At 38.3% G+C, this 13,673-nt stretch overlaps 1 protein-coding gene across 1 annotated transcript in view; it reads left to right on the top strand.

Moving 5' to 3' along the window:
- The window catches only part of LOC128535777 (ryanodine receptor 3), a 196,135-nt gene that overhangs the window by 120,504 nt on the left and 61,958 nt on the right, over positions 1-13,673 (top strand). Inside the window, 4 exon segments of the mRNA XM_053509826.1 lie at positions 1,304-1,438; positions 7,499-7,772; positions 10,176-10,290; positions 12,643-12,775. Of these exon segments, the coding sequence (XP_053365801.1) occupies positions 1,304-1,438; positions 7,499-7,772; positions 10,176-10,290; positions 12,643-12,775 (657 nt within the window).

The raw sequence follows: 13,673 nt of genomic DNA, 5'->3' as shown, positions 1-13,673 counted from the left end.
GGTAACAGGGAGTTGCATTGTGTCTTTTTAGATTTAAAGAAAGCGTATGACGGGGTGCCAAAAGAGGAGCTGTGGTATTGTATAAGAAGGTCTGGAGTGGCAGAGAAGTATGTTAGAGTGGTGCAGGACATGTATGAGAGCTGTAAGACAGTGGTGAGATGTGCTGTAGGTGTGACAGAAGAGTTTAAGGTGGAGGTGGGTCTGCATCAAGGATCGGCTCTAAGCCCCTTTTTGTTTGCTCTGGTGATTGACAGGATGACAGATGAGGTAAGACAGGAGTCTCCATGGACTATGATGTTTGCAAATGACATTGTGATTTGTAGCGAGAGCAGGGAACAGGTCGAGGAAAACATGGAGAGGTGGAGGTATGCTCTGGAAAGCAGAGGAATGAAGGTTAGCCGCAGCAAGACAGAATACATGTGTGTAAATGAGAGGGACCCAAGAGGAATGGTGAGGCTACAAGGAGCAGAGGTAAAGAAGGTGCAGGATTTTAAGTACTTAGGGTCAACAGTCCAGAGCAACGGAGAGTGTGGAAAGGTGGTGAAGAGGCGGGTACAGGCAGGTTGGAATGGGTGGAGAAAAGTGTCAGGTGTGTTGTGCGATAAAAGAGTATCAGCGAGAATGAAAGGAAAGGTGTACAGGACAGCGGTGAGACCAGCGATGCTCTACGGCTTAAAGACAGTGGCGCTAAAGAAAAGACAGGAGGCAGAGCTAGAGGTAGCAGAGCTGAAGATGTTGTGGTTCTCTTTGGGAGTGACAAGGATGGATAGGATCAAGTATGAGTTTATCAAAGGGACAACCCACGTTAGATGTTTTGGAGATAAAGTCAGAGAGGCCAGATTGAGGTGGTTTGGACATGTTCAGAGGAGCGATTGTAAATATATCAGTAGAAGGATGCTGAGGTTGAAACTGCCAGGCAGGAGGTCTAGAGGAAGACTCCAAAGAGGAGATTTACAGTATGGATGCAGTGAGAGAGGACATGAAGTTAGTTGGTGTGAGAGAAGAGGATGCAGAGGATAGGGTTAGATGGAGGCAAATGATTCCCTGTGGCGACCCCTGAAAGGGAACAGCTGAAAGACAAAGAAGAAGATTGATAGATTAATAACAGTGATCCAAATTTCATTTAATTGCCTGCATGCTACTTTTGTTTATCTTTGGTTTTAGCAACAGTTAGTGTAATTAGCAGGAGTGAAAGTAGTTTTAAAAAGAAATGTAAAAAAAAAAAAAAGGTTTTGGTCACAAACAACAGCAAAAAAAAATGCTTCAAGAGTATCACTGGTAATTATACTCTGTCTGTTTTCAGGGATCCCAATGGAGGAGGAGGAAGAGGACCACGATACATCCATTAAAGGCCGTCTAGTGGCTCTAGTTAACAAGATCAAAGGGCAGCCACAGATAGCAGAAAAGAAGCCCACAGAGAAGGAGCACGCCACCCCTTGTAAGAATTGTTTCAAATTTTTAAACTTAGCAAAGGCAATACAAAGCTTAAATTAGTGACAAGAAGGTATTTTGTTTTTCAAGAGTTTTATGACAGAAAACTAGCACTTCTCTCTCTGCTGCATCAAGGAAAATAACCTCAATGTTCATGTACAGTAAATGTATTTTTTCCAACTGTGGCTGCATTTATTGTATATTCCAGAGCAAGAAATGAAGGTAAAAAAAAAAAAAAACATAAGAAATATGCATTTTTGTGTAGGTTGTATGTAGAATTTATTAGGAAGCAGTATGTTGCCAGGTATAATTCTACAGTCTATATGTGTATGTACTGTACATGAACAGTTTGTTCACACAATTATAATAATAATAATAATTATCAATAATACATACATTAATAATAAACTTTCAAAATAACTAAAACATTTACAAGTTTCAAATTCTTTCTAAAAATCATAAACTGAGACTGGAAATCTATGCAGTAAAATATGGCAGATGAATAACTAAAATTTCTATTTGAGCAATGTCAGATACAGCAAAATGAATAATAATACTTAATCTTGGAAGTGCGATGGCGGAAGCAGTAATTTGATTATAAAATGATAAATCTTGATTTTTTTTTCTCCTTGTTCTGTAATTTACTTGAAACTATACAGTAGATATATATCTAAAAAATAATTTACAGCATAAATATAAATACATGATTTCGGGAACTTAATTACATTGATGTTGATACTGATAACATAAGTCACTTCTTAACTATTAAATAATGAGGGACATAACATAATTAAAAAAATGCGACATAAAAAAACATACTTTTTTCCCCTTACAAAAAATAGCCACAAAAAGCTCACACCTGTAACGATGCGAGTCTCACAAGGGGCAGAGCCATGAGAAAACACTCTGCGTCGTTCAGAACAGGCAGATCTACAGGCTGCTACCCCGCTGCGTTCTGAAGAGGCAGAACAGCGGCCATCTAGACGCGTGGTTGCTAGGCGACGCCACTGCAGATGCAATCAACGCGGACGCGCTGCACCTGGTCTATTTAAGGACCCTGATACCTGCGCACTGTGGGCGAAGAACAAGACCAATGAAAAAGTGTGCTTCAACTTCAAGACAAATGGCAATGGCTCAGTCACCCTAAGAAGAGAAAGAGGAAACAATTTTTCTCATTGTTAAGAGAAAGAGAGAGTGACACGCCATCAGTTCAGTGTGCCCTCTTAGTTAAAGATAAAAGTGCAAAGCACATGTAAAATCACACATAAACCCTGAGTAGTACGTGTTGACTCCAAAGAGGGTGAGAAAGTTTATTTCCCATTCGGTTTCGAGGTTATTGTAGAGGTAGAGAGAGGACATGAAGTTAGTTGGTGTGAGAGAAGAGGATGCAGAGGATAGGGTTAGATGGAGGCAGATGATTCGCTGTGGCGACCCCTGAAAGGGAACAGCCGAAAGACAAAGAAGAAGAAGAAGTAGAGATCTGTTTTTTTTATGATGTTAGTTTTCTTCAGTTTCTCTTTAGTTTCTCTTTAGTTCCAAATTAATAATCCCACCCTATCTCTAAACATGCATGTGTCACAAAAACCCTGCTTAAGGGCTCCTATAAATAATACTGCATCCTGTGGTGCGGCTCTCCAACCCACACCACTTAACTCACACCTGCATATTCAGGCTGTCAGGCTTAATTTTACATTAAAGAACCTTAGTTAGCTACACTACATATCTTAAATTGAGAAAGACTACAGTGGATAGTTGGATCTTTTTTTCTCATTTTGGAAACGTGCTTCTGCACAGTTGGGCACTGGAATCCCACTTTGTCAGTAACCACTGATAGTAGCTGATTCGATTATTTTTACCCGGCCTAAGGGGTGTCTAGAGGTTGTTTCTTATCCAACAAGTATTTGTTGCAGTCATGGTTGCTTTGTGCTGCCAGCAATAAAAAGCTCATGCTGAGTTTTAAGAAGTTCAGCAGTTTACTAGTATTGTAGAAGGATACTATGTTTCATGTAATAGGGTTCGCAGTCTGCTTTGCTTTGATTGCCATAATTGATTATGATGTATATCCAAATTTAAGGTCATTGTATGTTTTCTGTTAGAAGTAATTGTTTACAGTACACTACATTAATCTCACCTGATCCTCAGTGTTGGTATCTGACTTTTTTCACTGGTGGTGCAATACATCACTACCGATTTTAGGGAAGGAAGCACAAGACCTGTGTCTGGCACTGTGTTGACCAAGAATGATGGTTTTCTTTGGAGTAATAATGTGCTTGTAAGCTTGAGTAAATTGCTCCTCTGCCATTTGATATCCAGTCTGATTGATTGAATCGACTCATGGGTCAGCAGATTCTTGGACCACAATATTCCTCAAATTGCCTGGGATTAGGAAAGACAGAGACTTCAAGTAATGAATGTTACTGTTACATGTATGTCTGTAACACAATAATCAATTGGGCGCTCTGTTCGTGTCATTGAGGGCTGGGATTTGATAAAGATTAGTGATTGACTTACTTAGATTAACACACAATTTAACCTTGGTTATTAACTAATGAGTTCAATCAATAATTGATCCTCAACTATGGACTAAATGAAACCCAAGGACGAGGAATTAGGAAATTGAGAAGAGTCATATATATACTAGATTTTTATGTCTTTGCTGGTAGTTAAGCATAATTATTAGGTCTAGATTGTATAGATTGTTTTTGTTAGTTTTAGGTGAATCGTCATGATGTTAACATGGTTGCTTAACCCGCTTTTCTGGTTCGGATTTTGTTCTTCTAACCTTGCTGAATTAGTTGAGATACAGTATACCATTTAATGTTCATGCATCCAAACTCATTTCCTTCCCCACTGATGTTTAGCTTAGTTTTATTGTCCCGCGGTATCCTGAGCTCAGCATTCTTTCACCACCTGTTATCCCTCAGGTCTTCTTTCATAATTGGCTGCCCCATAAAAAGCTCATTAACCATTGCTTGATAATAACAATAATGAAACAATGATGGGCTCATCTATCCCACTAGTGAATACCAGTCTTTTTAGAGTCGCATCAAGATGATAAAGCTTCTTATTAGTAGCTTCCTGGAGCATATTATTGCTTATACTTATTCCATTATTATGACAATTTTAAATACTATATATAATACAGTATGTTACAAATAGGGGACAACAATCCAAATAAATCTGTCTTACTATACTTATATATATATATATATATAAAGTATATTTGCATTTAGTTTTGGAAATGTTACCCTTCATTGTTTATGTAGTGATGTGATGTCTCATGCATCAGTGTAACTGTCATTTATGTTTGCTGTTTCTTTGATACTTTCCTTGTTCCAAAGAATTGTCTTAGCCTTTTAAATTCATTTTGTTTTATTTATTAGATTAATTGCAGTTCAGTGTATTAATTTAAGTTTAAATACATTTTATTTGTACAGTACTGTATAACGCTTGTAACAAAGGTCATTGTTGTAAAGCAGCATTACAGAATAAAAAAGAAAAAAAATAGGGAATAAATTCAAAAATTCAAAAGGAAAAGTAAGTTGTCCTTGATACCGTAAGCAAGCCGAGGACGACAGGGCAAGGAAAACCTCCCTGAGATGACAATGAGCATAAACGAGTCTCTGATATGTATGTAAACTATTAGACTGAAAGTTCAATATAAGGAGAAAGTTGCTTAAGTTAATATAAAGTCCACTTTCGTTGTTGAAATTTCAATTTAAATTTCAGTCCAAAATTGTTAAGCGACTGCAGTAATAATCCATCACAGAAAACCTGCCTACATCAGCCCTGTCCAAAGTCATCTTCATGGTCATCAAGTGGAACCATCATCAGTCACCACATGCAGAGAGGTCTGTAAGAGAGATAGGGTCGGGATCAGTGTACACTCAGGAGTGTCATGTGTAGCTTGACAGAAAGGGTGAGGGAGCAGGGACCCTGGCAAGACTTAATATTAATTAAGCATTGAAAAGTTAATAAATTATATTTTACTATGTAAAATAATTCCTTTCCATATTTGACACTTTAAAGCAGCCCGTACTTAGGCTGCCTTACACTTACACTGTCAGGTAAATGTGACCCAATTCCGATTTTTTGCTCAGATGTGACACATATCGGATATGTTCTATGTCCGTGTAAACAGGAAAAAAATGCATGCATTCCGATATTTTGATATAAGTTTCAGGCCTACTTTATATGTGGAAATAAATCAGATATATATTAGATATGTGCTAATGTGATTGTCGTGTAAACAGACTGATCGGATTCCCTGAGTCATTGTATTCTGTACGTCATTAAAACTGCGACTTCTTCGCGGTTTAATGACGTAATGTTATTCTCCGGTGGAAGCGCATGTGGAATTATGACATCGCAGGTGACATGGAAAAGGATAAGAAAAAGCACCAAGCCTCCAACAACCCTTATTTAGGCTAAATAACATTAAGAAATCAGTATTTGGTAAATAAAGCATATGCACAGGCTGCAATTATTCTGTATTTTTCTCCTCCTCCGTTTTAAAACCGTTTGGTGACGTTTCGCGAACTTTGCATATATCACAGAGCATCAAGCATACTTCACCTTCGTCTATCTTGGCTAGTGTGTAGCTGCAAGAACCTCCCTTAAAGTATGCTCGATGTTTCAGATGGTATGGCAAGTGTAAACACGTGTTTTGGATATCATAGTTAAAAGAAGGTGTAAACAGACGGTCAAAAATAAATCGGATATAGGCAACAAATCAGAATTGGGCATCGAGACCTGCAGTGTAAACATAGCCTAACACATTGTATCCACTTGCACACATTTTCTCATGTATACTTCTCATTCATGCAAGTAACCCATCTGACAGTGAGGCAGCAGCAGCAGCACGATAGGTGGATAAGCTCCAGTTAATGCTTACATTACAAAAACTGTGATGGTAGTGACTTTGAGAATTGAGAAACCCCTGTGAGGGAGGCAGAAACTACTTGATGTTGATGGAGGTCTGTAGGGAATGGCCGCATGCATTTGGAACACTTTGAACCTTGTTGGGGGAACCTTGGGTTAGGAATCTGAGGCTACATTTAGCACATGCTCACCAAAACCACAGCAGGCAGTAGGCAGAACTGGGAAAAGATCAGGGGTCTGGAGGCCCGTTGTGGTGATTAAACCTTAAGGTAGAAATTACTCACCATGTGTAAAAGTACTGTAGTCATGTGTTGACATTTCCTTTTTGTCAGTTTCACCAACAACACTATACCTTACCTATGTTTCTCCCTATAATTATTTTCTAACTACAACTGGAAATAAAAATGTTCGGTTGGACGTCTTGTTCTTTATTCATTAGCCTCTAAGGTCAGGGTTGGTCAGTGTTTAGAATCTTAATTAAACACATGGCTCTTTCTTCAGACTTGTAAATCAGAGGTTGGCTTTATTCATGGATATATTTACATCATGTGGGCAGATGTGACATTGAGTTCTACACAACGCGGAGTGGTTCAACAGCTAATCTCAAGGGCTAACAATAAGGCAACGTGTAATTAAACAATGCATTTGCAATCAAATAAGCTTTTCACAAGCATACGAAGAGGAGACACCCAGACACCTGAAGAATTAGGTGCAAAAACTTTCATAATGATTGACACAGATACTGTACCTACTACTGTATAATCTCTCGATAATCTGTTTGACTGGTTTCACATTGCAATACTTCTCAAGTGTCCCAAATTGTATGGTGTTCTTTGGTTAACCAGGAATATGCATTGTTTTTTCACTGTGGGCCAACCTCCTTGGTTCTTTGAAAAAAAGGCTTGCAAGGGCACAAGTTTACCCTAAATGAGGGTTCATGGGACCCTGGTCTGGGTACACGTGGCACAGAACACATGACATGACAGGTCAACTGACCTTTAATTTAAACTTACAAAAGTGGTTTTGTGGGTATATTATAATTCATTTTGTTTCTATAGCTAAAAACAGATACATAAAAGAGATATTTTGTTACTTTAAGTTACATTTGATAATTGTCCTGCGATAAAATATAGCAGTAAATGTTACAGGAATAAATTCATTTTACTAAATTTTCTTGTCCTTGCAGCCAACCTAAAGGAATTGATCTCTCAGACCATGGTAAGCTGGGCTCAGGAGACCCACATCCAAGACCCACAACTGGTGCGTGCCATGTTCAGCCTACTGCGTCGACAATATGACAGCATTGGCGAGCTGCTGCGTGCTATGCGCAAAACTTACACCATCAGTGCTGCATCTGTGCATGACACCATCCACCTACTGGCCTCGCTGGGTCAGATCCGTTCTCTGCTCAGCGTCCGTATGGGAAAAGAAGAAGAACAGCTTATGATTGATGGTCTCAGGTATGATAATACTTCTAACTCATGTAAATCATATAGCGCATTTAGAAAAAACCTAATATAATACTATATGTATGTACAGGTACATATAGTCATATGTAATGAGATACTTTTAGATATTCTTTGTGACAATTTTGGTACCGAGTGGCTCAGTGAAGTACTGAGTGGTTACTTCTTAACTGCCTAAGTGTCTAGAATCTCTTTATGAAGGTGCAGGTGTATTCGGAAAGATAAGATGAGATGAGATGAGATAATTCTTTGTTAATCCTAAGAGGAAATTGCAGTTCTGCAGCAGCTCAGACTAAAGCGCAGACATAGACAAGGACTTGGAGGAAGGAGCTCAGGACTACTAAAGGACCTCAGCCTTCTCAGGAAATACTGTAGAGATGACGCTGTCCATTTCTGTATACAGTCTCTGTGTTTGTGTTCAAGTCCAGTTTGCCATCCGAATGCACCCCCAGGTTTTTGTAGGTAGTGCTGCTCTAGTTGTTGTTGTCCATTGACCTTACAAAAGACTTTGACCGTGTTTGTATGCGGATTAGATTGTAAAAAAGACACGAGAGAATATTAATAGGTTGGTTGAACCTATTCGAAAAAGGATGTTTGGGAGAAAAGAAGGGAATAGAGGTCCTTGAGTGACAGGCTTGACACGTGAAACATGGAAGGTTGGTTCAGGTCTGCTATGATTATAGGGGCATTGAGGTTTTGCAACCTGGCATCTTCAGGAGAACTTGGGAGGATAGCCATACAGTCCCCTGGTTAGCACTTTGGTGTTTCTCCTCCTTCTGCATTGAAAAATAGGAAGCTTATTACTAAGCACATACTAGAAAAGGCTTAGTTGGATGATGGTGTTGTGCAAATACTTCTGGGCATTGTTGAGCACAGTCCTTGATTTCCTGACTAAAAAAGCATGCAAGGCGACCCAGGGTGGTCATTGATGAAGTGGGGCATGGGCAAGGGTAAGTTTCCCCGAAGGGATGGTTTATGGGACCTTCGCCTGGCACAAGACAGAGAACTTTACAGTATATCAGTCAGTACCTTCAGGAAACCAAAAGTTTAACCTTAGACAGTGATGGGTTCTTTGTGTACCTGGGTGTCCTTTAGAATGGGACAAACTTGAATCCATTTGTCTGCAATTAACTTAGAGGATTGGCTATGGCACTGAAGCACCATATGAACCTTCTGTAGATATTAGCAAACTTCAGAATTGGCTATATTTCTTTGACTGTTGTAGAACAGTCCCTTCAGCGAACTGGATAACACCAAACTGGAGTTTAAAGTGTAGAGCATTGAAGTATGAAGCATTGAGCAGGATGTCAATCTTGGTAAACATATTTGTTGTGTAGGAATCTTAAACTTTCAGATGGATTGATCACTTAAGACTTGAAAAGAACTCGGTTCCTACTTGAGTGGGCTGAACCCTCCGGTGATGGTGACAAGGTTTAAGTTTTACATGGGACAGACAGTAATAAATTGCTCAGATTTTCCACAGTAGAAACAGAACCTCTATTTGTCACTTCTTTTATTCCATCATGTGCACTCTATGATTGTGATGGAGATGGTCATGATAGATGACCAGCTTGATGAGTGAATGTAATGATGCTTGGTTGTCATGGCATGTGAGTTTTGTGAGCAATTCAGGGTTTGGACTATGTTAAAAATGCTGCCCTGATTTTTAGCTCCTTCCATCTACTGCTTGCTGCTAGCATGTGAAACTCAAAAGCCTATTCAGCCGCATTCTTTTCCCTTACAGCATACCAAGAAGCTGCTCCTTTCCCTCTGGTGTATAATAAAACACTCACTGGAACAATTCAGCAAAGTGGTTATATAACAATAGGAGCTCACCACCTTGAGTCCAGACTTTCCTGTGAGCAAATTCTGGAATAGCATGATTTTCAGCCTTTTGGTTACCCCGTACCTGGTGCGAGAAGCACAGACAATGTTGAAACAAGAAACCTTCACAAAACATTGCATCTCATGATCCTTATCTGGACAAACAATCCCAAATTCCGAATTTTAATGGAAGATGGATTTGAATTGTTCACAGGTTTCACCTTTCATACTGTTTTTATTCCTCCATAGCACTTTTCTTTGTACGTATATCCTACACACATTTTACTCATTATTCATAGGACCCTGGTGCATATATGTATAGGAGCACACCAACTATGATGGATGGTTCAGCTTGGAGAATAGTGTATTGCATGTGCATTCATTTGTAAGTCAGAGATGATTTATGACACTGTATAGCTGTTCTAATCAGCTAAATAAGAAGAAAATTGGAAGCAATTTATGGATGATGCAAAGAACAATAATTATTGGATACAATAAACTCAAAGACTAGTGTGAGCTCAGGTCTGTTTCTTTTAGCGTAATGTCTTCTCTGATATCTTGTATTTGTTCCAGTGACATAATGAACAATAAGGTGTTCTACCAGCACCCAAACCTGATGAGAGTACTGGGCATGCATGAGACGGTCATGGAGGTTATGGTGAACGTACTCGGGGGAGGAAAGTCTCAGGTAATGCACAGCTGTTCTGGGACATTGCCTGTGTGTTTGTTTGCATGTATGCTTGAAACTGGATGTGCATTATACCTTACAAATAAAAATTTCTTTGCAGTAATAACATTATAATACATGTATAAAAAAATGCCTACCATATTGCTAGCATGGTACTTTATTTCCTATGTCTTCTAATGTTCTTGCTTTGGTAATATAGGTTAATGGTAAAGTGCAATTAAACAAAGTTGCCAGTGTTGCATAAAATATGCATAATTAATACTTGATTAAATGTTCATTATATCAACTTTAACCTTAACCAGGACGGAATTCTCACATAAATTTACATACATTGAATTGCAGTGTTACTTGGGTGGCATGTTGGTCCAGAGAAATATATATATATATATATATATATATATATATATATATATATATATATATATATATATATATATATATATATATATACCACCTTCCCACCCCTGGGTCCTAGGTTTAATTCTGAGCTTGGGTTACTATGTGCAGTTTCTGTACGTGCCACTACTCCTCCGGCCCTCATCCCTTGCCTTTTTTGTTTGTTATCTCAGTTTTTTATTCTCTAAAACATTAAAAGTTTAAGAGAGGATTGAAAGATACATTTCCTCTAGGTGTGAATGAGTGCTCTCCCGTACACTGGCATCAGAAACAGGGTGTATTACCAGTTTTTACTGGATCCGTCACAACCCTGACTTTGATTAAATGGTTACTTAAAGTGAAAGCATTTGTAAGCATGGTAGCAAATGTTCAAAAAAATCAGTTAAATGATTATAGGGGGATCCATTGTGAAGTCTCACCACTACATTTTGCCAGTTGAATACTATTTGGCAATTTATTATTAAACTATGCTAGAATGTATTACAACAACAAATAATAATAATAAAAAAAAAGGTGGTTGTTAGTTTATCAATATACACTATATTGCCAAAAGTATCCACATGCATATAAACTTGAGTAACATCCAATTCTTAATCCATAGAGTTTATTATGATGGTGGTGTTTTGCGCGCTGGTACGCAGTCATGTTGGAACAGGAAGTGGCCATCCCCAAACTGTTCCCACAAAGTTGGGATCATGAAATTGTCCAAAATGTCTTGGTATGCTGAAGCATCAAGAGTTACTTTCACTGGAATTAAGGGGCAGAACTCAACTCCTGAAAAACAACCCCTCACCAGTTCCAACATGACTGCACACCAGTGCACAAAGAAAGGTCCATAAAGCCATGGATAAGCGCATTTGGTGTGGAAGAAATTGACTGACCTGCACAGAGTCCAGGATTGGGATTAATTAGAGCGGAGCTCTCTTGTCTCTCGTCTAACATCAGTGTCTGACTTCACAAATTTGTTTCTTAAAGAATGGTCAAAAATTCCCATAAACACACTAAACACACTAAATCTTGTTGAAATCTTTCACAGAAGGGTTGAAGCTGTAATAGCTGCAAAGGGTGGGCCAACATCATGTTAAACCCTATGGATTTAAAATTGGCAGGCAAATACTTTTGGCAATATAGCGTAAGTGCAGATTGTTATTAGAATTTATTAATATAATACAGTAATTGTAATAATATGTATTGTAATATTGACTTAAATGTTGCCCAATAAAGTAATGCACTTTACTGCATTACTGTCTCTTTTAACAATCAACACACACGACTAAATTATATTACACTGGTTTTTATTACATTCCATTAAATTATATTACATTCCATTAGCATTTACTTATTGTTGAAAATTAATTCCACAGTAAAAAAAATTAGTCTGTGCCACTTATTAAAGCATTTAAGTGGCATTATATGTCTGTCAGTCTGATGACACTTAAATCACAGAGATTTTAAATTGGCACGGTAGACATTGTCTGCCCTTGTATCTGGCCTTAATTTAAAATGCTGATTGGTTCCTGTGGGACGTAGTGCGGTGAGACTATTTGTCTTTATGTGGATTAATGAGACCTGGACATTTGCCACAGTAGATAGGAAGTACCCTCATATATTTTATAACTTGTTATATATCGGGAAAGGACTGGCTCATTAGGATTTTTCAAAAACTAAATTAAACTTGGCTCGTGATTTAATAAGTCTCTGGACTCCTAACTGTCTTTTTTTTCCATAACAGTGCTCCAAATGTAATAAAGTGGTACATGCAGACCCCCTCCAGTGTACACTATATTCCACTTACAGAATGAAAACTTCCTATGTATTTAGTTCTATGCATTCAATTCAGTCAGTAATTAAAACACCAAGTGTTTGTCAATGTGCATGCGGCCAGAAAGCATGTTTTGCTTATCTGATTCTTGCTTAACTGGCAAATTCCATTTAATTGTTTACCTTCTTTCACAGGAAATTGCTTTTCCCAAGATGGTGGCTAGTTGCTGCCGCTTCCTGTGCTATTTTTGTCGAATCAGCCGACAGAACCAGAAGGCCATGTTTGATCATTTGAGTTACCTGCTAGAGAACAGCAGTGTGGGCTTGGGTGAGTTCCTGAACACAAGGCTCCGAACACATCAGTGCTGCAACGTATATCTGAAGTGCCTACCCGAGTTATTGCATGTGAGAGATTCAAATTTTATGAAGACATAAAAGAGATATACCTCAGATTTTACAAAGTATAATTTTACAATATATAGAACTTTGGCATTCTATAGAAGTCTGGTACTTTTGCATGTAGTTAGCTAAATAGTGCAGTTCATTAAATGTTTATAAAAATGTATATTATTCATAAAATGCATTGTACCAATCACTAATGTAATACCAGCTCACAGTTATAATAAAACACAAGCATATTACGAATTTGCAGCTTTTAATGTAAAAATCCCACAACACTTCCCACAAGCATAACAAATCTCTGCAAAGGAAATAGCTAATACATTTGCCGGGCTATTACTTTTTTCAGCTTCTATTACATTAAAGCTGCAGATTAGGCTGCACATTTATTACGTTTGTGGTTTATTATGTTCATTGGCCGTTATTACATTGGTACAGTAGGTGTTGCATGTATTTTATATTAAACCAGTGTAACATGAGATGAGCAGAGACATAATGTGAGTGTGTAAACTTTCACACTTGGTCCCTTTCAGCCCAGAAAACACAGCTTTTTTTTGCACATACAGTGCAGTCTGTGAACACCCCAAACAAACTCAAACCCCTTTGGAATGAGACCACCTCGTTAGTTGATCTGAAGTCGCTTCAAGTTCCCGATGGTTTTGCTTAACCTGCGCATAAACACAAGAAGACAAAGCAAGTGCTGTTGTGCTGGGATGTTCAAAACTACATCAGCATGTCCATTTGTGGACGCGTGCCTGGCCTGTAATCAAATAGGAGTCTAAGGTGGAGCAGTTTTCCTAGATAAAAAGCAAAATAACTTTACATTT

This window comes from Clarias gariepinus, chromosome 13 (assembly GCF_024256425.1).
Source record: "Clarias gariepinus isolate MV-2021 ecotype Netherlands chromosome 13, CGAR_prim_01v2, whole genome shotgun sequence".
NCBI classification, from domain to species: domain Eukaryota; kingdom Metazoa; phylum Chordata; class Actinopteri; order Siluriformes; family Clariidae; genus Clarias; species Clarias gariepinus.
Note: the sequence above shows the minus strand (reverse complement) of the source record. Positions and strands in the feature narration are given on the sequence as shown.